The following is a 24,464-nucleotide window of genomic DNA, read 5'->3' on the forward strand; positions in this document are numbered from 1 at the left end:
ACAGAGCAGTGACCCAGCCCTGTCATGAAGCTTCACCTGCGGCAGCAGCCAGCCCCAGCCGCCTGAGTATGCTCACACAGGAGCCCTGGAACCTGTCACCCTTCTGGGCTGGCCCTCTGACTCAGCAGCATAGGGGCCGACCAGAGGGGTCTTGGCCAGACGTGTAATAAGCAGAAGGGGCAGTTGGGACGTGGCGCAGGGCTGAGGAGTACGGGCGGGGTCTCAAGTTCTCCTTCTGTGTCGAGCCACCTCCTCTGAGCCCCACTGGCCTCCCCCGCCAACCACACGGCTCCTCAGGATTACTGTGTGGCAAGAGGAAGGTGTCCAAGGACAGGCCCGTCTCACTGAGCTTGTGGGGGTGCCGTGTGAGTCGGCAGAGTTGCAGCAGGGCCTTTGGAGCTGGCACCACCGGTCCTGGCTTTTCCCTGCTGGGCAAAACCTGGGAAGAGGTAGGCCCTCAGCCCTGCGACTACTCCACATGGCATGACCAGAGTGCTGTGTCCCTCCAGCGGGCAGTTTAAGGCAGAGCACAACTAGCCACCCTCCCACCTCAGTCCCGTGGTGCCAGGGCCTGCAATGGACACGTCTTTGTGGAGCTAAGCTGCTGTGATCTGGAGCCCTGTGCCGCCTCACGTTGCAGCAGGCGGGCCCCTGGCGCATCCGCTGTCCCTGGCTGGGGGGCACTGGGGCATCCACGCAGCGCCCTCCTCTGGAGCCGTGCTGGGAGACAGTACGGCGTGAGACCACCAGCCACACGCAGCACGTGGAGCACCAGCAGGGCTGTGCCCACGAGTGCAGTTGGCAAGGACAGCCAGTGCTGTGCCCACAGTGAGCACACAGGGCACGTCATCTCCACGGAGCCCCAGAGGACGGGCAGCACCCCTGTCTTGTAGAAGAGAAAACGAAGGCTCAGAGATTTCTGTCATGAACTCCAGGAGGACCAGCCGGTGTCCTCTGAGCTCAGGACTCCCTGGCTCCCAACAATGGCGTTGCACAACCTGACAGAAGCAACCACTGACGCCAGGCACCTGCCATTGTTCATTCATCAATGGGAGAAGTGGGATTCATGGCAATGACACCCGTAGCCCACAGGGACAGACAGCAGGTGGCTGAGCAGGGATGCCACCCTGAGTCAGCAGGGCCCTGCTTGGCCTGCCCCTGCCCGGCCCGCACCAAGTAGATTCTGAAGCACCTGCTTGATCCTCTGACGGGGCCGCTGCACTAGCGCAGGCCCTCCTGCCCCCGACGTCTGAGCGGCGGGCTGTCCTGCACAGCAGGCGGCGGCAGAAGCATCCTGAATCCACGTGAGCAAAGGCCTTGCCGTCAGCCCCACAGGTGGCAGACAGGAGACCGTCCCAGCGGTCCTGCTGTTCTGCGTCATTAAGAAACATAAAGCACTGCCACTTCAGCCACAGCACGGCAATTTTAAAGCTCACCCTCGTATCAGAGAAATAAGAATGAGAAAAAAGTACATGTAGGATTGATCAAGTATGGATTTTCTAACACCTGGACCTGTCTACCTGGGACCGGTCACGTGTGCTGGGCCACAGGGATGTGAAAGGTCTACACTCCCGCCAGCAACCTGCAGACCCCACTCAGGGCACGAAACCCCGTCAGAGGCCACTGACCTCACGCACCATGCCGAGGAACACGGGTGTCTTCCACCAGGAAGCCTGTGTGTGCGCCCTGGGGCTCGACCTTGGGCACACAGTTCCCAGGAAGGGCAGAGGCTAACGTCCTCACCCAGCAGTCCACCTGCCACCCAGCCCAGCCTCAGTAGCTCAGGTGGAAAGGCCACGGCTCGCTGCCGCCAGGGGCTGCTGTGCTCCTCCCACCCCTGCCCCGAGAGTGGTGGGACGGAAACGCGGTGAGGATGCTGCCTTTCCCTGGCAGAGAGCAAAGGGGGGAGACTTTTGGCAAATTATTTACTCAAGGACAATGGCACAAAATGAAGACACTCAATGCAAAGGGACTGGGAACTAATGCTAGAGAATTTCACCACCTCCACCTAAGTCTCGTGCAGAGCTGAACTGTGGAGTCCTGAGGTTAGAGGCTCTCAGAGATCAGGACACAGCATAACAGGGGCCTGCTCAATGCTCACACCCAAGCCCGACACCACCCAACTGGCCGCTGCCAGAGGAGTCTGGGGTCCTGCTGTGGCCCACTGAGGCTGCAGGAGGGACGCCTGCTCTGGGGACAGGTGAGGACCCGAGGCCAGGCAGCCCTGGGTGTTTACTGTGTGTCTCAGGTGCTTGCACTCCTCTGCAGAGATGGTATTTTCAGGGGGAGAGACATGAAAGACAAAAGTGTCAGATGGCGAAAAAAATATGAAAAAAATACAACAGGAAATGGGGCCGGGCGCGGTGGCTCACGCCTGTAATCCTAGCACTCTGGGAGGCCGAGGCGGGTGGATCGCTCAAGGTCAGGAGTTCGAGACCAGCCTGAGCAAGAGCGAGACCCCGTCTCTACTAAAAATAGAAAGAAATTATATGGACAACTAAAAATATATATATAGAAAAATTAGCCGGGCATGGTGGCACATGCTTGTAGTCCCAGCTACTCGGGAGGCTGAGGCAGCAGGATTGCTTAAGCCAAGGAGTCTGAGGTTGCTGTGAGCTAGGCTGACGCCACAGCACTCACTCTAGCCTGGGCAACAAAGTGAGACTCTGTCTCAAAAAAAAAAAAAAAAAAAATACAACAGGAAATGGGACTGGACAGGGCATGGCGTTGGGAGCCTGGGCTGAGAGGGCACACGGAGGAGCACGCGAGGCCTGGCCGTGAGGGAGCAGGGGCGGCGGGGCAGGCAGGGGCAGGCAGGGCTGCACATGGGCTGCACACGGGCCACCACGCCCACCGGTCCCACTTGAGCATCAGCTCCCTTCGTGGATGGAATTACCACCACCTGCCCAGGGGCAGCGAGACCACACGAGATGACGCACGTGCCGAGGGGGTGCACCCTGGCACTCATCACAGCCCGCCCCGCTGGTGTCCCCGCACCGAGAACAGGGCCTGGTGTGGGCAGGCAGGTGCCGCCCCCTCTTACCTTGGCAATGATGTCCTTGAACTGACCTTCTTTCCATGCCTCAGTGGGGTGGCTGAGGATGGTGAGCACGGCATTGTCGTGCTCCTCGTACTTGTCATAGAGGAACACCAGCTCTGCCCAGAGGTGCGCCTGCTCCGCAGCTCTCAGCACCTGCGCGGGGAGCCGGGTCAGCCTGTGCCACGTGCGGACACAGCAGCCAGACCGTGAGGAGGGAGCGGTACCTTTGGGATGTTGACACGGGACCAGAAGAGCTCCAGGTGCTCCAGCATCTTCTGCGGCTTGAATCTGGAGTAGAGGACGGCCAGCTCCGTGAACATGCCCATGTGGGCCTGCTCCAGGCCCAGGGCTGCCTCCAGCAGCGAGATCAGCTCCTCAACGTGGCCCCGATCCTGGAGGGCCAAGAGCCACATGTGGGGCAGAGGAACTGCATGCCTGCCACAGCCACCCTCCTGCCAGTCAGTGCCCACGCCACAGGGACCCTGTGGCAACTGCCAGCGAGCCCAAGGAGGTCTGTGTGAGAAAACGTGCACATGTGCCGTTACAAACCATGCCGTTTACTTAGCAACCTGCTGGATCATTTGACAATTGCTGCTCTTTGGGAAGTAGCGCTCCTCACCTCAATTATCAAGTTTAGTAAGTTCAAATAAGTATTGCCATGTTTATGAAAAGAAATATGAAAAATAAAAAACCCCAGGAAATGGGGGTAACAGGGCCTGAGGATGATGAGCTTCAATCTCTGTCTCCACAGCTCACTCCTTCTGGGATCCTGGCTCCAATAAGCCTCCAACTCCGCTCACTGTCATGCCACCGTCCCCACTTTCGTTTGACTATGTCCCTACCTTGCATTCAGTGCCACACCCCTCTGTCATGCTCCCTGGACGAGACCAGACATCTGGTCCAGCCTGCTCAGCTGGAACCCTGGAGAAATACCCGACCACGAGCCCTGTCCCCTTCATAATGGCCACAGCCCTAGGAGTGCCCCCAAGGATCCTCCTCCATTCTCCTCCGCCCGCGGAGGACACCCTCTGTCCCTCTCTACTCTCAGGCTAACCTTGCTTCCCCACGCCGTGCCTGCCTGCTGGGGGCATCTGCCCCTCAGTCCACTTGGAATCTGCCCAGCCTGAGGCTCCCCCTGCCCACCCACCTACCAAGGCCCCTGCCCCAGCGACCCCCTTCTCTCCTGCATTAACTCCCCTTCACTGCTGGCCTTCGGCAAGCATCCTGCTAATTCTCCTGTCCTAAAATACCCTCCTCTTGACCTCCTGTCCCCTGCTAGCTACCATCCCCTTTTTCTACTCCCTTGTGCAGCAAAAACTGCTCAGAAGAACTGTTCCCGTTCCTCTCCCTGTTCTCTGCAACCCACCTGTCGGGCTGAGCCTCGCTGTCCTCAGCCTCCCATCTGGTCATCCGCCCTGGCACTCTGCCCTGCCCTCCTCCTGGGGACGCTGGGAGCCACGGTGCTCTCTGGGTTTTCCTCTCTCCTCCTCCGCCCACCCCCATTGGCGGCCCCAGGGCGAGTGTCTGGTCTCTTCTTCATCCACACTCATCCCCAGGGATCACAGGCAACCACGTGTCTTTGTAGCCTGTGTGTCACCAACTCCCACCTCACTTCTCTAGCTGGTTCATTCACGGACGTCCAGACCCTGGTTCCAACCGCCTGCCTGATGCTTCTTGAACAGCCAGTTGGCAGCTCGGACTTGGCCCAGTGTGTCCAAACTGTGATTCCTGCCCTTCCCTCCCACGCAGCCCACGCCTTCAGTGCCCCCATGTCCACTGGTGGTAGCTCCCTCTTTCCACTCGCTCAAGCCAGAAATAAGTGGAGCTGTCCTTGACTTTTCTCTCTCACCTCACATAGGATGCATCAGCATAACAAGTTGGTAGCACATGCAAAATATACACCCAAATCTGATGACCTGATCACATCTCACCCCAGTGTGAAGTCACTGTCCCCTCTCACCCAGACCACTCCAAGAGCCTATGGCTGCTCTTCCGGCGTCTGTCGGGTCCCTCCACCTGCCTGGCTGGCCCTCGGCACCATCTGCTCTCAGCACATGAGGCACACAGGCCCTCAACCCTCCGTGGCCCTGCACCCCCGCCCCCAGCACAAGCCCCTCCCAATAGCCTGCCACCTGCCCCTCCGTCACCCTCTGGCCCCAGCCCGGGCCTTGAACGCGTGGCGTGCTCCTGCCCTGGCACTGACCCTCCCTCAAATGTCCCCAGACCAAATCCCTCCACTTCCTCAGGTGTCACCCTCTCCACTGGTGCAGCCCTGACTGCTCCTTCGCGGAACTCCAGCCAGGCACTCACACCCCCTAACCGGCTGCACGTTCCCCTGTAACTCATCTCTTTCAAACACACTATGTAAGTTAGCTTTGTTGCTTGTCTGTCAACCTCACTGAATGGAAATTCAACTGAACAGGGGTTTTCTGCTTTGTTCATTGATACAATTACCTAGAATAATGCCCAGCACACAGTGGGTACTCAAACATTTCCTGACTACGTGAGTTTTTCTATTTCAGCCCGAGGCTGCCTTATTACTCTCCCTGCTTGCTTTACAGCTCCGTTCTCAGGCTCCTGTGGTGGGGGAAGATTTCTCATTAGAAAGTCACTAAGGCTCGCCTGACATTCTGGACACCGTGGGCCTCTGAGCTGGCTCGAGCCCTCCAGACTACTCGCTCAGGGCCACAGTATCGTTCTAAGCAAAGTCCAGTCTTTGTCTGTCTTGCCTAATCACACCTGGTGTGACACGCAGCTCCATGAATCCCAAAGGTGGAGGCCCAGGTACCTAACACCTGAAGGACTGTCTGTCCCCACCTGAGAGCAGGGCCCCACGACACTATCAACGCACAGGGCCCTACCCTTCCACGGGGTCGCCCTGGGGTTCCCTCTCTTGTACGTGTTTTGTCCCCATGGCACTTGATAAACACACCCCCTGGGGGCCGCACACCATGGGGAACCAGGGTAGGGACCAGGGCTCTGCCATGACCAGCACAGTATTCTCAGCAAGTTATACAGGGTTGTCCCCTTTGGGCAAGCCAGTGACTGGGCTTCTGAAGGCCCAATGACACAAGAGAAGGGAGAGAACTTGAAAAACACAAAATACCAGCCAGCCACGAGGTCCAGGATAGCTAATAAGCCAATCCCATGCAATTTATGAACGACTGTCTAGCACATGAAGGAATCTTCCCCACAGAGGCAATGCTTCAGGTATGCTCACGTGCAGACGCCAACCGTGAGGGTCACATGCTAAGGGAGTGACCGCCCCTTTTCCGGGAGCATTTAGGTATCTCCTATCACCTGCATCGCCAGCAGAGGCCACCTGGTCACCTGGTAATAGCGAGTCAGCTCCTCCAGCTCGTCTGCGAGGACGACGATGTGAAGGCCGCACAGCTGTGCGAGGCGGAACTCCAGCCCGTCCACGCAGGCGAAGCACACCTAGAGCGGGAGGGCCGGCGTGAGCACCCAGACGGACGCGGCCCCACGGCAGCTGGCTTACGAGAGATGCAGCTGCAAATGCAGAAATACCAGCAAACAGAGCTTTTTAAGTTGGAATCTGAACAAGCAGGTAACTGTAAAATGAGTTGTGCGAGACTGGGAGAAAGAATGATGACATTTATAACCTGCAGGCCAGGGGCCTTTGACACCGCGGAGGCAAGAAAGCCCACGTGTTACTTCCTAGGCCCTGAGATGTGGAGGTCTGTTTAGGTGACAGGAAAGTCGTGCTGGAATTTTGGGTCTGGGGTTTGAGAGGGTTTAACAAAGCTCAAGAATAACTGTCACCCAAGCACATTTCACGTGAGTGCCGTTCCGTGGGGGTGAACTTGCTCTCGTCATCTTTCGGACTGTGTGCCTGCGTGCTGCTCACAACTGTTGAGAAGTGACGGACCCTCCCGAGCAGAGAAGCCCTCGAGCTGCACTTCCTACAAGGGCTGCACCAGCCCTGCGCCACAACAGAGCCGGGTTTGTCTGCGAGGCCCCGCCTCCCACACACAGCACATGTTCTCATGGTAGAGAAAGAGAAAATGCAGATAAATAAAAACAATCACATCACCCAGTGCCGTCAACTTGAGACATAATCTTTGGCCCGCTATGTTCTATTAATACGTGTGATATACACGCCAGCACCTGCCAAATCTCTTACACACACACACAGCGGAATTACATTATACATTCTGCTTGCTAGCGTATTTCTCACATAATACTGGAAAAATCTTCTCTTACAACTCCACCTATTCATTTTGCATAGCAGGGTAGAGTTGCAATGTATATCCTATTTAACAAAGGCCTTGACGTTGGACATTTAGGCTGGTTTTTTTCTTTCTGTTGTTTTTTGTTTTTAGAGATGGGATCTTGCTCTGTCGCCCAGGCTGGAGAGCAAGGGCGTGATCATAGCTCACTGCAGCCTTGAATGTCTGGGTTCAGGTGATCCTCTCGATTTTAATCTTTTATTAAACAATGCTTCAGAGATTTGTTAAAACTAAATCTTTTGTACATCTCTTTGCAAAGTTTCTTCCACTTAAAAATGATTCTGAAATTATCAGAGAGCCTCAAGATAATCTGTCCTATCAATTTGCCACAAAAGACCAAAAACGTCAATTTACAGTGATAATGCCAAAAAGCTGACATGATTTTTAAGTGTTATGACAATACTTCCAATACTGATAGCTCCATGCTATCAAGACAATTGCTGGGAGCTGCTTGGTCCGACAGGGGGTCCTCCTGGGCCTTTGCTTCCAAGCACAAGTACCAGCTTGTTAGGTTCTCTGAGCCACCCCGGAGGACTCAGACCCCCGCCTGGACAAGGCCAGCTCCCAGACTCGTGCTGCGTGGAGGAAGAGTGTGGAACACAACAGGGACACGTCCCGCAGGTTACCTCCTTCCACGTGCGGGTGCTGCTGGCCTTGCGGCTGCTGTCCACAGCTGCCTGATACTCCCCGAGGTGGACCAAGGTGGACGCCAGGCGGGCAAAGTTGGAGACGTTGCTGTACAGCAGCTTGGCGGCCTCATACATGCCCTCCTCATAGCAGCGGTCTCCAACCTACAGACCACGGGGTAGCTCTACTGAGATACTCTTACACGGGCAGATCTCTCCAGAGTTGGTTTTAAGTTTCTAGATAGCAGAGGTATTTTTCTGTTTGCTAGAGTCAGTCTCTTTCTGGACACACCAGCTGCCAGGCTGCTGCAGAATGCCCGCAGGAGAAAGCGCACGTCCCCGCCCGACACCCTCCTCCACCCGCCTGGTCCTGCTTGACCCTGCGTGCCCCCCACACCTGCACTCCACTGGGCCTGGGCTGAGACGTGCTCCCTGCTGCTTCCAGGCTGTTCCCTTGCTCCCCACTAAAAACTGCAGACAACAAATCTTGTGTGAGGCATCACCCACCGGCCCTACTTCCTGACACCACTCACAAATCTTCCTCATTTCCTGATCATTTCTTTGACTTCCTCTGCTCTAAGGACCTTGTTTCCCTCATGACAATAGCCAGTCGCTGCCATTGCCACCCCCTAGACCTTGGCAGAGAGCTGTGAGCCCTGGGACCCCTGTCACAAGCACCCTCTGTCTGCCCAGCGCCCCCTCCCGTCCAGCCCACTATCCTGAGTGCCTCAGCCCCATCAGCCCAGCGACCGACCAGCTTCCCCTGCCCCACCAGTCTGTCTGCGCCTGGCTTGTGCTTGTCCCCAGCTGGTGCCCACAGCCAAGCTTGATGGCTCCTGGCACTCACCCTCGACTCTCCTGCTTGCTCTCAGCTCTGCTTAGAGCCGGCTCTCTGCCTACTCCACACCTGTGGCTACAGGGCCACACAGACAGCGGGACCCCAAAGTGCCGAGGGGTCTCTCTGAAGCTGTGACCACTGACCTCGGAGGGGCTCGCAGTACTACCCACCCTACTTCCCTAATGCGCAGCCTCTCTTCTTGTCAACTGTTCATACTTTCTTCTTGCCTCAAACCTCCAACAAGTCCTCAAGCTGAATATCTGTTTTCCCTTTTCCTGAGAAGACAGAAACCATCAGGAGAGCCTTCCAGAGCGCTACGCCAGGGGCCCACTCCACTTGTGCATGTGACCTCTGCCCTTTCCCCTGCAACAGCATCGCCCTCTGCACTGACCATCCCTACAAGCTTAAGGAACCACTGTTAACTTCCCCAGCTTCAAACCAAACCAAACCAATCCTACTCACGCTTCCCTCACCTACCCAGGGCTGCCAGACTGTTTCCACCCTTCCCTTGAGAGCACCTTTCTCAGCAGAGGTGTCGGGTGTCTACGATAGCTGTCCCGTGTCTTCCTGTCCTCTCTGCACTTGCTCCAATCAGGCCTCTGCCCGACTCTCTGCCAGGGTCATCGCTCCCCTAGACAGATGCCAGTGCGGTTTCCTGGACACCCACCAGCTTCTCTCTGCTCTGGTTACTCTCCATCACCACCTCGCCCTGCTGCCTGGCTTTGGAGGCCCCGGTTCCCCCAGCCCCACACCCCCTGCCATGCTCTCCCACACGGGCAGTGGCCATGGGCGTCGCCTGTACCCCAGAGGCTGCACACGAACATCTCTAGTCTGGACTTCTCCCAGCCTAACTCCTGCATCCAGCGGGACAGACCCACAGCGTCCTCACAGTGTGCCCATGTCAGTGCGCGAGACCCTAGGTCCCCACCGCAACTCGCCTTCGCTGCTCGCCTTCTCACACCATCAGCTCTGCCTCCGAGATACATCAGGAGCGGACTACACTTCCACCTGCCTTGCCACCATCTGCAGTCGCTGCCTTGCCCTGGGCTGGCCTCTCTGGGTTCGCACCTCCATCCTTGCCTGTCTCTGTTCTACACAGGAGCCAGACGGCTTCTGCTGACACCTCATCAGACCATGCCCCTCCTCTGCTCAAAATCCTCCAGTTTTCCCAGAGCAGAAGCCAGAGTCCTGATGAAGGCCCACAAGTCTGGGCCTGTGAACGCCAACAGCTGCCCGTCCCCACTGCTGCTCACGCCTCTCGGGCTGGACAGCTCCGTTCCTGCCACCTGCTTCTACACACACCCAACATTCCTCGAGGGACCCCTGCGCCCAACCTGCCCTCTGTTCTAGGGGCTCCTCCTTAGACGGGTGCAGACTCAGCACCCACCGGGGGGCCCCATCTAAAACCGGAACACGCACCCTCACACCCACGCCCTGCCTCACTTCTCTCCTTTACACTCAACATGTGACAGACTGCAATGTCTTTATGGGTCTTAGGACCAATGTGGGCAGAAATCTGACTACTGTTCTCACCGCTGGTCCACAGCCCCTACTGTGGCACACAGCTGATGCTTAATAAAAGTTTGCTGATGCACCAGGCATGGTGGTACACTGTAGTCCCAGCTGCTTGGGGGGCACTGAGGCAGGAGAATTGCTTGAGCCCAGGAGTTTGAGGCTGCAGTGAGCTGTGATGATGCCACTGCACTCTAGCCTGGGCAACACAGTGAGACTCTGTCTCAAAAAAAAAAAAAGAAAAAGAAAAAAAGTTTGCTGATGAATGCATAAATAGGGTGTTTTATGGAGGAGGGTGATCATGTAAGTCTTTTGTCACTGCTAACTTAAAGGAAACAGGGAAAGTGACATCTACAAACAGGCAGGGGGCTGGATCTGGCCCCCATGAACTCTCTGCCCGCCAGCAGGTGACGGCGCTTCCGCTCTGCCCCGCAGCGCTGCCCTCTGGAGAATCCTGCTACCAATTCAGAGAAGGGTTTAGGGCAGGGTTTTGTTTTCTAACATTTTAATTCATTTTCTGATTATTAAGGCAATTTTGGAAGCTATATGGTCACTGATTAAAAAAGAACATTGCAAACACAGGCAAGTAAAAAGACAATAATGCAATACTGCCAACTGCACACCTGAGAGTTGTTCACTGTTCCCATCGCGGGTATTTTTCTAGGCATATATGTTTACTATTGTGCATAAAGTTTCTCACTTTGCTTAAACTAACTTTGAAAGGATTTTCCAACACCAGCCAGGTTTTCTCTTTTTTTGAGACAGGGTTTGCTCTGTTGCCCAGGCTGGAGTGTAGTGGTGTTATCACAGCTCACTGTAACCTTGAACTCCAGGACTCAAGCGATCCTCCTGCCTCGGCCTCCCAAAGTGCTGGTACTACAGGTGTGAGCCACTGTGCCCTGGCCTAAAATTTTTTTTTTTTAAGGAAAAAACCCTCAATTTTTGCACCTTTAATTTTTTCACCTGGAATTTTATTTTGGTTACAGAATTACATAAACTTTTAACTCCTTTCTAAACTTTAACCTAATTTCCAACAATTACTTGGAACTTATTTTGAAATAAAAAATTCAAAGTCCACTCCAGTGTTATTTATTTCAACGACTTGTGTGCTCTTTCAGGAAGAGTGCACTTATAATTAACAGAGTTAGAACACATTCCATCACCTCTTCATCTTTATCAATTTTTCTAGGGGCAACATTTTACCCATATGGCAGACTTTACAATTATTTAGATCTTTTATTTAATGTTTTTTTTTTGGTTAAGGTTTATTTAAACATTTTGGTTTTACTCCTTTTCTTTTTCTTTTTTTTAAGAGGAGGGGTTCTCACCCTGTTACCCAGGCTAGAGTGCAGTGGTGTGATCACAGCTCACTGCTATAATCTCAAACTCCTGGGCCCAAGTGATCCTCCTTCCTCACCCTCCTGAGCAGCTGGGACCACAGGCCTGAGCCAGTGTTCAGCTTGGTTTTATTCCTATTTAAAAAGGAATGTTTTCTCTCTCATTATGTCATCTGATCATTGCTGACATCTGGGAAAGCTATGAGTTTTCTATATATACATTTTATGCATCTAGATTATTAATTCTGAGTTCATCAGTTAATTTTCTTTTCTCATGGTGAACAGAACACCTGCATCTCCTCCTCCAGGGGAATCATTCTGATGCGCACAGCCAAGCACAAGTCAAAATTCCACGGGTCTGGCCCAGCACGGTGGCTCACGCCTATAATCCTAGCACTCTGGGAGGCCGAGGCAGGCGGATCGTTTGAGCTCAGGAGTTCGAGACCAGGCTGAGCAAGAGCGAGACCCCGTCTCTACTAAAAAAATAGAAAGAAATTAGCTGGACAACTAAAAATATATAGAAAAAATTAGCCGGGCATGGTGGCGCATGCCTGTAGTCCCAGCTACTCAGGAAGCTGAGGCAGAAGGATTGCTTGAGCCCAGGAGTTTGAGGTTGCTGTGAGCTAGGCTGATGCCACGGCACTCTAGCCCGGGCAACAGAGCAAGACTGTCTCAAAAAAAAAAAAAAAAAAAAAAAAAAAAAAATTCCATGGGTCTTAATTTCTACACCAATGCTGGCAACTTGTTACTTAATTCCTGGTGTGGCTTGTTTCTCGCCATCACAATCTGTCACTCTGGCATCCCTGGCCTGAATCAGACTGCGGCAGTGCACAGCGTACCTGCTGGATGTGGGCATTGTTGGGTCCATTGATACAATCTTCCAGCTCAGACAGACGGCTGGTTTTAGCCAAGGCAAAAATAAGTTCCGTTTCTATATAGGACTCACGGCCCTTTTTCCTGGCCATGTGCAGGAATTTAACTAGATCCTCCCAGTTGTCTAAAGACAGAAAACAAAGAGAGATTAACTCAGAACTGATAATTTTAAGCAGCGGCTCAATTTCTCTCACTCTGTCCTCAGCCAGACACGTTACCTCCCTGCTATGCCTGAGACCTCGGACTCCAGGTAATGTCTAGAAGGTCTCGACTACACCCACTAAGCAGAGCCTATCTCAGACGGGAGACTGGGCAGGGGCTGAACCCATGTGGGCCACCCTGGGGATGGGACTCTCCAGATGCACAAGTCGAGACTTCACCTGGAGACAGAATGCGTATGCCAGCCCGAGAGGTCAGCACCATGGTCAACAGACACAGCAGAAGATCTCCAGGAAATCTCGGGTCTAAAACACTGACCTTGACATTATCACAATAGCAATTTATACTGTGCTTAAACTGCTTACTCACGTAAAAGAGGGCGACAGTCAACTGAAGAGCTAGAATAGTATTTATCTTACACTCTTTTGGAAAGTTTTCACTTAGATGTGCCCTCTGCTCTCTCTGGATTCATAATACACAGAGATTCCTAAGAGTCTCTTCAACCTCTTGCCCCGGCCAGGTTTTGCACACGTGAGCAGTAGAGCCCCGTGAAAGGGGATTCACTCACTACTCCTGCTGGCTGCCTGCACAACTTCCAGGTAAGAGGAAGCGTCGTCCGCTCTGATATAGGAGTCGATGGCTTCCTTCACCAAGTCTCTCTGCAGCTGGGCTTGGGCCAGCTGGCTCCACACGGCAGGCTCGTTGCATCTCTCGGCAAACTCATATGCTCGGTCTAGGTTTCCGATGTGCTCGATCAGGACCTGGGGTTATGAGAGGACTTGCATTCTCTGCAACACCTAGTCAGCTCCAAAGAGCAGATAGACTTTTGCTTGTTTCCCTACTCTGCCTAAAGTTGCATGAGCATTTCAATTCAGTACAAAAGAACTGTGGGTGCTAAGTATTTCTCAGATGAATGAATTGAGGGGAGAGGTAAGAGCTGTCATATGGGTGGGGTACCAGACACAGAAGAGGCACTCCAGTAAAGAGGTGTAAAGAGACGGAGCTTTCTGGGCCAGGGTGGGACCTGGGACCTGCCTCCTGACAGTGCGACAGGGCACAGAGGCTGTGAGAAGGTTTGCAAGAGCTGCTGTGGGGAACGCAATTGCTGGAGAGACAGAAACAGGCTTGCTGGGCTGTAGTGGCAGCCACTGCTGGGCTATAGTGGCAGCCACTGCCACGCGGCAGTGGAGGCGGCAGCAGCAGGCCCCCATGAAGAGGTGGTCTGTCTCGGTGCAAGGCCATGGCCCACATGTGGGTGCAAAGGAAGGGCTCCTAGACCAGAGGTTGCACAGGCAGGTACAGAAAATGACAAAGGAAGAGAGAAGGAAGTCAAGAATACTGGTAAGAGAGCAGCTAAAGTGATACGTCCTATGGTTTACAACTGATTCAGAAATAAAATCAGAAAGGCTCACAGACTGGCAAGAAAGGGATGTGGCTGCAGGGAGGAGTTCATGGGGAGGTGGAAGGGGAGGGAGGTGTGAGTGCCTCTGACAGCACGACCTTGGTCCAGGAGAGCACCGGGGGCGCCTTCGGGAAAGGGCAGGCTCACAGCCAGATGGGAGAAGCACAGCAAAGGTTGGGGCTGGAGCCCGTGGGGCTGGGAGGGATCAGAGAAGAGCGCTGGGGATGCGCTGGACAAGCAGGGGTCTCACGTGCAAGGGCTCGAGGGTGCTCAGTGCACAGAAGGTGCCAGGGCCCAACACGGCTGCGCTCAGCAGCCCACCTGGACTGCGGCGGTGTTCATGTCGAACTTGCAGAAGATGGCAAAAGCCTCCTCGTACAGTGCACTGCTGACGGCGATGCTCGCGATGTCTGGGGCGTCGTAGTTGTCCAGGCGGCTGACGTACTCCATGACGCGTGTGCAGTCCGCCTTGATGGCGGTCAGAATCAGCAGATTCTGGAGATTCCTGAGGAGAGGGGTGGTCAGCACACGCCACAGGATGAAGACTACACAAGTGCTTTTTTGCTGGCCAGGTAGCCCAAGACCCCCAATTTTTAAAAAAGTAATTAATGTAGGCATACACGACTGGTAAGCAGATACAACAGAGCATTTGTGAGGCCTGCGGCAAAGCACAGGAAGAGAATCGGAACACTGCCAGCCACAGAGAGGGCTGCTGCAGCTTCGTGGGAGCCCACCCGGCTCCCACTGCAGAGTCGCCCGTTTTCCTACCCCAGCCTCTGCAGTTCTTTGCGATTCTTCAGTTTTATCACATCCACTGCATCCCTGAGCAATATAGGTAGTTTTGCATGTTTCTGAATTTAATTTTGCTTTAATCATACTAAATGCACTCTTGCAAAGCTTTTCTTTACCCCATTCAAAAACGTGGCAAAAATAAGAGCTGGGTGTGGTGGCACATATCTGTAGTCCCAGCTGCTCAGGAGGCTGAGGCAGGAAGATCACTTGAGTCCAGGAATTTGAGGCTACAGTGAGCTATAATCGTGCCACTGCACTGCAGCCTGGGCAACAGAGTGAGACCCTTCTCTTTAAAAAGAAGAAAAAAAAAATCAATATAATGCAGCACATACCAAGAATCCAAAAAAGAAATACCACATGATTTCCTTATCAAATGAATCAGAAGATGCATCTGACAAAATCCAACGCTCATTAATGATAAAATTTCTCAACTAGAAATAAAAGGGAACGTCCTCACTCTGATGAAGGACAAGAAGCCCACAGTTGGCTGGGTGCAGTGGCTTACGCCTGTAATCCCAGAGCATCAGGAGGCCGAGGCAGGGGGTTGCTTGAGGCCAGGAGTTTGGGAACAGCCTGGGCAACACAGTAAGACCTCATTTCTACCAAAAAAAAAAAAAAAAAAATTAGATAGGAGTGGTGGCACACGTCTGTAGTCCCAGCTACTCGGGAGGCTGAGGCAGGAAGAGCGCTTGAGCCCAGAGGGTTAAGGTTACAGTGAGCTATGATGCCACTGCCCTCCAGCCGGGGCAACAGAGAGAGGTCCTGTCTAAAAAACAGAAAAAAGAAAAAAAAAGGAAGCCCACAGCTAACATCGTAAGCAACAGCGAGAGACTGGATGCTTAGCTCTAGCTCAGGGACCAGACCAGGATGTCCACTCTCACCACTTCCACTCAACGCTGTACTGGAGGTTCTCACCCAAGGCATTTAGGCAAAAGAAAGAAATAAAGAGCCTTACTGGCCGGGTGCGGGGCTCACGCCTGTAATCCTAGCACTCTGGGAGGCCGAGGCAGGAGGATCGCTCGAGGTCAGGAGTTTAAGACCAGCCTGACCAAGAGCGAGACCCTGTCTCTACTAAAAAAATAGAAATGATTTGGACAGCTAAAAATCTACATAGAAAAAATTAGCGGGGCATGGTGGTGCATGCTTGCAGTCCCAGCTACTCGGGAGGCTGAGGCAGGAGGATCGCTTGAGCCCAGGAGTTTGAGGTTGCTGTGAGCTGGGCTGACACCGTGGCACTCTAGCCCAGGCAACAGAGTGAAACTCTGTCAAAAAAAAAAAAAAAAGCCTCATTCTGTGCTCAGTGACTGATGAGAGGCTGAACTCTTGCCCTGGGTCCACAGGTCTCTCCTCTCCCTGGAGGCCTGCTCAAGAGCTCTGCTCGGCTCCTACTGGACCCGAGTTTTTCTTTCATCTCCTCCACACCAGTCCTTTATTGCCTAGTTATGCAGCAAATTTCTTCTCCCCGTCTGCAGCTTCCCTTTTCTTCATCTTCTTTATGTTAAGGTTCTTTAGTTTAACACAGTCCTGTTTTTTTTTACTAAAGGTTTATGTTTTTATGACTGGCTTAAGAATTCATTAGGTCATAAATATATTCTTCTAAATATAAGCTAAAAATATTATAGTTTTGCCTTTTACATTTAAATCTTTTCACAGTATGTGAGAGATGCCCAACTTTAATTTTTCCTACCTGGATGACCAATGGTCCCAACACCGTTTATTGAAAAGCCTGTCATTTCCATCAGTATAGCCAGCTCTGTCACAAAGAAATTTTTTTACATACACATGGGTATTATTTTAGGACTTTTTATCCTATTATGATGGTCCTTTTCTTCTATCCATTTGCCAAAATCATCATGTCTTAATTTAGTTTTATAGTAATTCTTGATTAGAATAAGTACTTGCCACACCTACATCTACCCCCATCTCTTGGGTAATTTATCATTCGTTTTAGGAGCATCTTGACTATTTTTGGCCTTTTGTCCCTTTGATTTGAAATCTCTTTGATTAGCTACCCCAGGAATGAGAAAAAATAAATAAATTAAAAAAAATTTCTTTGTCAAGTTCCTTAAGTAAATGAATAGGGATTGTTACTAGCATTGCAATGAATTTGACTGATATGGGGGAAACTGATGTCTTCCGACAGGATCTTCTTTTTTTTTTTTTTTTTTTGAGATGGTCTCACTTTGTTGCCCGGGCTAGAGTGCCGTGGCATCAGCTTAGCTCACAACAACCTCAAACTCCTGGGCTCCAGCGATCCTCCTGCCTCAGCCTCGCGAGAAGCTGGGACTACAGGCATGCGCCACCATGCCTGGCTAATTTTTCTCTCTATATATTTTTAGCTGTCCATGTAATTTCTTTCTATTTTTAGTAGAGATGGGGGTCTCACTCTTGCTCAGGCTGGTCTCGAACTCCTGAGCTCAAACAATCCGCCCGCCTTGGCCTCTCAGAGTGCTAGGATTACAGGCGTGAGCCACCGCGCCCAGCCAGGATCTTCTGATTATTCATGAATTACACCAAGCTGCTAACCACAGTTGAGTGGGTAGGATTGTAAAAGTTCACTTCGTTCCTTATTTATCTGTCTTCTGGTTTGTTTTTTCTTTAATAATCATGTCTACTTATTGAATATATTATATGTAGTAAATTGCTTATAATGCAATTAACTCTCAACAGTTATATTTACTTTGTTATATACGTTAAAAATATATTTACTATTGCCTTTTTAAATATACTTTTTAATAGTCTTATTTTTAAAAAATCTTATTGTTCTATCGATTACTTGGAGAGGTGTGTTAACATCTCCCAATACGATGAATTTGCTTAAAGTCTCTTCATATTTTTTTTTTCTTTTCTTTCTTTTTCCTGGGCTTGTGAGTTGGAAGATAAAGTCTCTTTGTAGTTGTCAATTGTTGCGTTATGTATTTTGAGGCTCTATTATTACGCATATATAAGTTCAGAATTATCTTCCTGATGACAGAACCTTTCATCATCACGCACCTAGCCCCCTTTACTTCAGCAATGCTTTTTACCTTAAAGTCTATTTTGTGTGATACTAACGTAACTACACCACATTTTTAGGCTTGGTATTTGCCTAATGTTTTTTTCGTTCTTTTATTTTCAACCTCTCATATACCTAGTTTTAGATGTTGTATAAGAAGCATATTCATGGTTTTGTTTCTCTAACCATTCTCATCATCTTTGTCTTTCAGCTGGAACATATGATCATTTACATTAAACGTAATTGCTGCCTTATTTAGATTTACTTCTTCCACCTCATTTTATCTTGCCATTTGTTCACACATTTTCTGTGTATCCTTCTCTCCTTTCTTGGCCTTCTTTTGGGCAACCTATGTTCTCTCTTGGCTGTTTTTAAATTTCTTGTCTATGATGTTCTAAAGTTTTGCTATAATGTGTGTAAGAATGGATTTAAAAAGTTAAATCTTCCTTGGCATCTGTTGGGCTTCCTGAATTCAAGAGCTAGAATTCTGTCAGTTTTGTTAAGGTCTCCATATAAGTCCCCTCCACACAGTGCGTCGTCCATTCTCCGCTCTTGACACCCTGATGAGATCTCCTTTCAACCTCGACGTCTCTTAACCTCTTTCAAATTTTCCACCTGTTTGTCTTGGCTACATTCTTGTAATTTCTTCACTCTATCTCCCAATTCATTTACTCTATAATGCTGCTAAACCCATTTGGGGTTTATTAAAAAAAAAAAATACACACACACACACACACATACACATATATATAGTCTGTACCAAAGTTATTTGACACTTTAAAAATCTGCTTGATATTTTTTGACATTTAAAAATATTACGTGTTTTAAATTTAATTTTAATTTAAATTTAATTTAAAAACATTAGTTTTTGTAGGTCTGCTCCTACTGGCTCTTGCTAATGGTACCTTGTTTCCTTATACATTTTGTCAGTGTTTTTAACTACAAACTCATTTCTTGGAATGTTATCTGTCATAATTCTTTGAAGCCTTGCTAGGAGGTAGCTTCTTAAGGGGATTTGTGTTTGTCTCTGGCAGTGATCTGAGGGCACTACTCGATAGCAGTCACCTTACAGTTAAAGTCCTAACTTGAGGATTTTTGACACTATGTCAGCTAATGTGAATTTGTGCTAAAACTCACAGGAGGACCACCTTGTCAGGACAAGTTTGGTCCTCATAATTTAGCACCGTTGTTCAAAAGAGCTCTTTTCTATTTTGGCTGGTCTCTCAGCAGAAGGCTCGGCCATACTGGCCCGTGCCCAGTTTGGGGGGTTCCCGAGTTTAGGAGGGTTTCTCAGCAGATGTTACACCTTTCGTTGGCCTTCAGGTCTTGCCTCTTGTCCTCTTGTCTCCCGTAGGGGATGAGAGCCGCAGCCTGGGTTCCGTGGAGTTGGGCAGCAGCCAGACTGTGCTCTTCTCTGGGTTCCTACTCTCATCACCATCAGTATTTTTTAATCTCAGACTTATTTACCTGCTAGCACACTGATTATTTTTATTCACTTTTTATTTATTTATTTTTTGGGCCAAGGTCTTGCTCTGTCACCCCGGCTGGAGTGCAGTGGTGCAATCATAGCTCACTGTAACCTCAAACTCCTGGGCTCCAGCCATCCTCCCACCTCAGCCTCCTGAGTAGCTGGGACTGCAGGCGTGAGACACCCGGCGATTGCCTCGCAATTGACTCATTTTACAAAATAGTTTGTTATAATTCATCCTATATTTTAGGTTTTTCCAGTGGCAGGATCTGTCCAGGTCCCTGGGTATCTAGTCTGCCCTACTGCCAACCCAGGCTATTTACACCTGCACATGAAACCATGTCTGGTGAGGCAGTCACAGAAAGGAGATCCAGAACTTGCAGGTCCCTGAGTATCTGAGAAGCAAGTGTTCAAGAAGGCAGTCGAATCGGAGGCACCCCAAGTGTCGGAAGTACCTGCACACTAATACCTATCAAAGAAGGCTGGTCTGGCAGCAGGGTAGAATATCCTAGCCACCCCAGGCACCTTAACTCTGGCATCGTATGATCAATCAGGGTTCATGATTTGATTAAAATATAATTTCACATCCCATATACCATTACCATATAGCATTTCCAAATTAAAAAAAAAATACACATATTCCTGTCTACAATACGACAGCCCTTGAAAGCCTTTCTTGACTACAAAATAAATCTTACAATTAAATCTTTACAGCGAAATATATGATGTGACTACAGTACTACCCGATGCAGCCTCTGACAGTGAATCTAAAGCAGCAGCAAACACCAGGCGAGCCCACGCTGAGGCCGCCCGCGCCTCCTGTGGCCTGCTCGTGCCCGCCACTCTGCGTAGCCAGAGTGCGCCTCCCACCACGGCTTCTACACTGTCTCTCCAGCAGGTCCTCCTGACACGTGCCCAGACTTGGTTCTCCTGCCATCTCTTTCCAAGCTTTGGTCACCATGATTTCAAGAGTTTATCATATCCCTGGGACATACTGGGCCTTCATAAAACATTAACTCGCCTTCTCTGAGCACTGTGTTTAAAGGACACTGTGGGCCAGAGCAAGAGGAGGAACGAAGGCTCCGGAGAAACGTGAAACTTAGGCTGGGCCAGGAGATAGGCAGGAGTCGAGAGAACGGAGGGGCAGCTGCAGCTAGAGGCGGCAGTAAGAAGACTGGCGGGGCCTGGGGCGCCACGGCGGGGAGGCCTGATGGGTGCAGCGAGACAAGACTGTAAAGGATGGCGATGCCAAGCACAGGTCTGACCTGACCGAGTCCACAGCTCCCCCGGCACAGCCTCACCTGTGTTCGCTGAAGACAGAGTTATCCAGAACAATCTTCTCTAGCAGCTCAATCAGTTCGTTAGGCAGGTCGGCTGTCATAAAGGCTTTGACGGTGACTGAGACCTCTTCAGGATCCTGTGTTTCTGACAATGCTGTTTGTACCACCTGGGTTTAAAAAGCATTTGAAAAAACTTGATTAAAGTCAATTCAAGACTATATCTTTGAAGCTAAACAGAAAGGAAAGAGTCTTCGAAGAAAAGGACTGCCCCAAGATAATCTGGAACAGGCAAGGAGAAGGGGCGATTTCTCAAGGTAGAAGGGGAAGGGCATCTAAAACAGTCAGCTTCAGGGAATTCTCAGTTTGCTCTCCTTTGAAAATTAGTTTTTCCCTCACATCGAATGGGCTATCGACTCTTACCTCTGCTCCAGCGACCACACCGTCTAAATTTACCCCAAAGTGAATGACACAGTGCACTACGCTTTGTTTTTTAAAGCCGCTATCCATAGCAAATATGGCTCCATTTCTCCAATGAGGACCCTGCAGGGACCCCAGCAGCCTCTTGGTAGCAGAGCCCACCCCGCTACGGCACAGTCCACTTCTGGTACACACGGCCAAGTACAGCCAGAGCTGCAGAGCCGCGTGGTAGAGGAAGGACCAACAACAGACCGGCCGTTCGGAAAACCAGCACTGCTCTCTTTGCACTCTGTGCCAGGGGCCTTCAGTGGCTTCGGGGACCTATCATTTTTGCCAAGTTTCTGGTGTTCCTCAGAGGCGGGCATCAGCAGTGTATTAATGAGGGAGAACAGACGGCTGCAAGGAGGTCCTACGTGGCCGACATACCACTTTGGCCATCAACTTTCACTCTGCCATCTTGAGGGGTCTTCACGGAACCAGGGTCAAAGCCAGCCCATCCACCTTTTGGATGCGGATGGCCTCTGGGAACTCAACGGCACCGGAGGATGTGAAAGTTCCATCTCGGTGGAGTTTATAACCATCACGACAGAACGCAGGGGGGTTAGGGGAAAGGAGCTACCGCAGTAGCTAAGTAACCAAAGCGGGCATGCCTGAGGGAAAGGGTATTGTGACACAGCACACCTGGTCCATGCAAAGAAAGAGATGAGTTTCTAACAGTGACATCTAATAGTTAGTTCTTGAAAACCTTAGAGCAGTTTAAGTAAACACACACAGGTTGTTTTAAGGGCAAAAATAAATTTCCACCATCTATTTGAGTCAACACAGGATACCCAACCTAAGGTTACCTCGGGATGCTGCTCCCCTCAGTAAACGTCCAGATGCTAAAAGCAGGCTGCCTCTGTCATTATGCACTCCCATTTAGAGTGGCACTGCAGCTGCGTCCCACCAGGCGGTGGCCACAGATGTTCAATTACAGCAGACGTGAGGACTGGACTAGCAGCTCCACACAGAGGCAGGAAGACAAGAGGCACCTGCTGGCTTTAGTTCAGTGCAGTGCTAAAGCAGCCCTTCCCCAGTGACAATCTGAGGCCACCTTCACCTACCAGGTGGCTGGACTACTCCCTGAGAGATGTCTAATGTCTGTTGTGCACTTGGAGTAGACTCTCAGTGGAATCTAAACAAACTCTGCCTGTGGCCCTTTGCTATTCAATGTTTATACCAGATTTGGATGGGTAAATCCAAAGTTGATATAGCAGAGATTCAAGCCAACATGGCCCTCTGTAAATCTAAAAGCATTTCAAAATAAAAAGTTATTTTGTAAAATAATGGCACAGGCTTGAGGGAACGGTGGACAGAAAACTAGATGAAATTCAATAGAAATAACGGTGAAATCCAGCCCTCGAGTGTAAAGTACCTGCCCAGCAGGTTGGCAAATGTGTACGAGGGAGGTCGGAGCTTTAATTGATCATATACTCAGGGCTGAAGCCACTTGTAGGACCCGGGATTTGTTCTTGCACTGGTCTTGGCCCACCCCCAAGAAGTATGCCCAGCAGCCTAGGGGACAGTGCTGAGGACAGTGGAGGCTGTGAGGGGAGGGCAGTGTCTTCCAGAGGTGTGGGAAGCCGGCCCAGGGGCTGAGGCAGACTTCCACCTGCCAGCTGCACCGAGTAATGACCGCCGGCCCCAGGACTGCGCTCCGGCTCCAAGGAGGTGCTGCACAGTCACACGGCACAAGGGGTTCCTTGATAAAGGGAAGTCAAGCTGAGGCAACCTTAGGAGCCACTTAACTGCCGTCAACAGAGGCTGATCTGGAAAAGCAATCAGGGACCCAGCAGGCAGGCAGGTCCGCAGGAGCTCTGAGTGGGGCTGCAGATCCCTGCTTTAGACAGGCTAATAAACAACTCCAAGTCGGCTCACCCTCAGGGGCCAAGCTGTTTTTAGACAAGCTATTTCTGCAGGGAAGAAAGTTCTTAAGAGCAGGAAGATGTTTCAGATGTAACCATTAAACCAGTCACTTGAGCCACAAGATGATAAGAGGGCAAATGCAGGCGCAGACACCCCCACCCCTGGGCCTCACCTGGTCAATCAGCTGTCTCCTGGATGGGTTGCTCTCCTCGAGGACATGAGCCCAGAGCTCCGGATCCTTCCTGTGCACCAGGTAGCGGGCCTCACTCTTGAACAGAGAATTCTCATTGCAGACCTGAAATGAGCACACCTGTGTGTGTAACACAAGCAGCCAACTGACGAAAGCTACTTGGTGGCTACTCGGTATCCCAGGCAGTCCCCCTGTCCCTGACACTTGTTTGTTGGACAGCTGGTGCCCAGCGAGACTCTGTGATTCGACCACGATGAACAGCATCCTGCAGGACTATCACTGCTCTCCTCAGGGAGACAAACTACCTCAAAGGGGCCCTTCCTAAGTTTCTGACAACTCACAGGGTCGGGGCTCAGCTCCAGCCAGTGGGACTGTCGGCACTGACGGACGTGCTGTCTTGTGCTGCCTGATACGGCCACTCTCGCCACAGCAGGCTACTGAATGCTTAAAATGCAGGGTGCACCAGGGAACTAATTTAAATTTTAGTTAATTTAAATTTAAGTACTCATGTGTAGCTAGCTTAAACCATCTCTAAAGTGTTAACAGAACAGCCTAGAACTGGTACAAAATAGCACATACACTGCAACATTTCAAGGCCTAAAAACTTTAAAATATGCCTCCAGTGACTGATCTTGAGACACTTTTCTGAATGTAATAACAGATTTTCAAATGCCAGTTGTCCACTGGAAAGTTCCAATGTGTGAGCCACTTGCTAAGTTCTGGTGAGAATCTTATCTACTGAGTACCACATGCCAGGCTGAAGGCTGAGTGATACGCACATGTCATGAATGCAGTGCAGGTGGCCAGGCTGGCGTGGTGACAGTCGCACTGGCACCTGGCCCCCAAATCCTACCGCAGCGCTCTTCTGGACGGAGTACACCTTCGTGAACAATTCCTTCATGTCTATACTCAGCCTCACTAAAAGGACACATCACCTCAGTATAGACAAGTGCTAAGATCTCAGAGACCATTTAGCTGTGCTTTAATAAAAGGGTGGTGTATAAAGCCAGAGAGTGGCTCACTGGTATCAAATAAACTAAAGTCCCTGTTTTACAAACACTAGTTCCCCCAGAGATTGTGAGTGGAGAGGCTATGTCTACTTAGCCTCGTCACCTCCATGGTCAGTGTCCAAAAACTAGGGTAGCTGAGAAGCTGGGGCACTGTTTTCCATCTTCAACTCCACATGCTCACGCCTCACACACACCTTGCCCAGCAGGTACAGCACATGCTCAGACACGCCGAGGTGCTGGGGACAAGCAGGCCAACTGCCTACGAGTAGCTTACACCTGAACAAACATGCTCAACCACGAGATGCTGTATTTTTAGGTCAAATGGTTAAGTATTCATTATGGTTCATTATGGTTCAACCTAAAAATGTAA

The 24,464-nt window shown here is 50.8% G+C and overlaps 1 protein-coding gene across 1 annotated transcript in view; it reads right to left on the reverse strand.

Moving 5' to 3' along the window:
* The window catches only part of CLTCL1 (clathrin heavy chain like 1), an 88,938-nt gene that overhangs the window by 11,303 nt on the left and 53,171 nt on the right, over positions 1-24,464 (reverse strand). The window contains exons 17-25 of the mRNA XM_069497050.1: positions 23,067-23,189; positions 20,594-20,739; positions 14,359-14,542; positions 13,204-13,396; positions 12,443-12,600; positions 7,917-8,081; positions 6,371-6,478; positions 3,265-3,432; positions 3,044-3,193 (exon numbers count right to left, since the gene is read on the reverse strand). Of these exons, the coding sequence (XP_069353151.1) occupies positions 3,044-3,193; positions 3,265-3,432; positions 6,371-6,478; positions 7,917-8,081; positions 12,443-12,600; positions 13,204-13,396; positions 14,359-14,542; positions 20,594-20,739; positions 23,067-23,189 (1,395 nt within the window). The remainder of the gene's footprint in view (positions 1-3,043; positions 3,194-3,264; positions 3,433-6,370; positions 6,479-7,916; positions 8,082-12,442; positions 12,601-13,203; positions 13,397-14,358; positions 14,543-20,593; positions 20,740-23,066; positions 23,190-24,464) is intronic.

The sequence above is a fragment of the Eulemur rufifrons genome, chromosome 21 (assembly GCF_041146395.1).
Source record: "Eulemur rufifrons isolate Redbay chromosome 21, OSU_ERuf_1, whole genome shotgun sequence".
Lineage (NCBI taxonomy): Eukaryota > Metazoa > Chordata > Mammalia > Primates > Lemuridae > Eulemur > Eulemur rufifrons.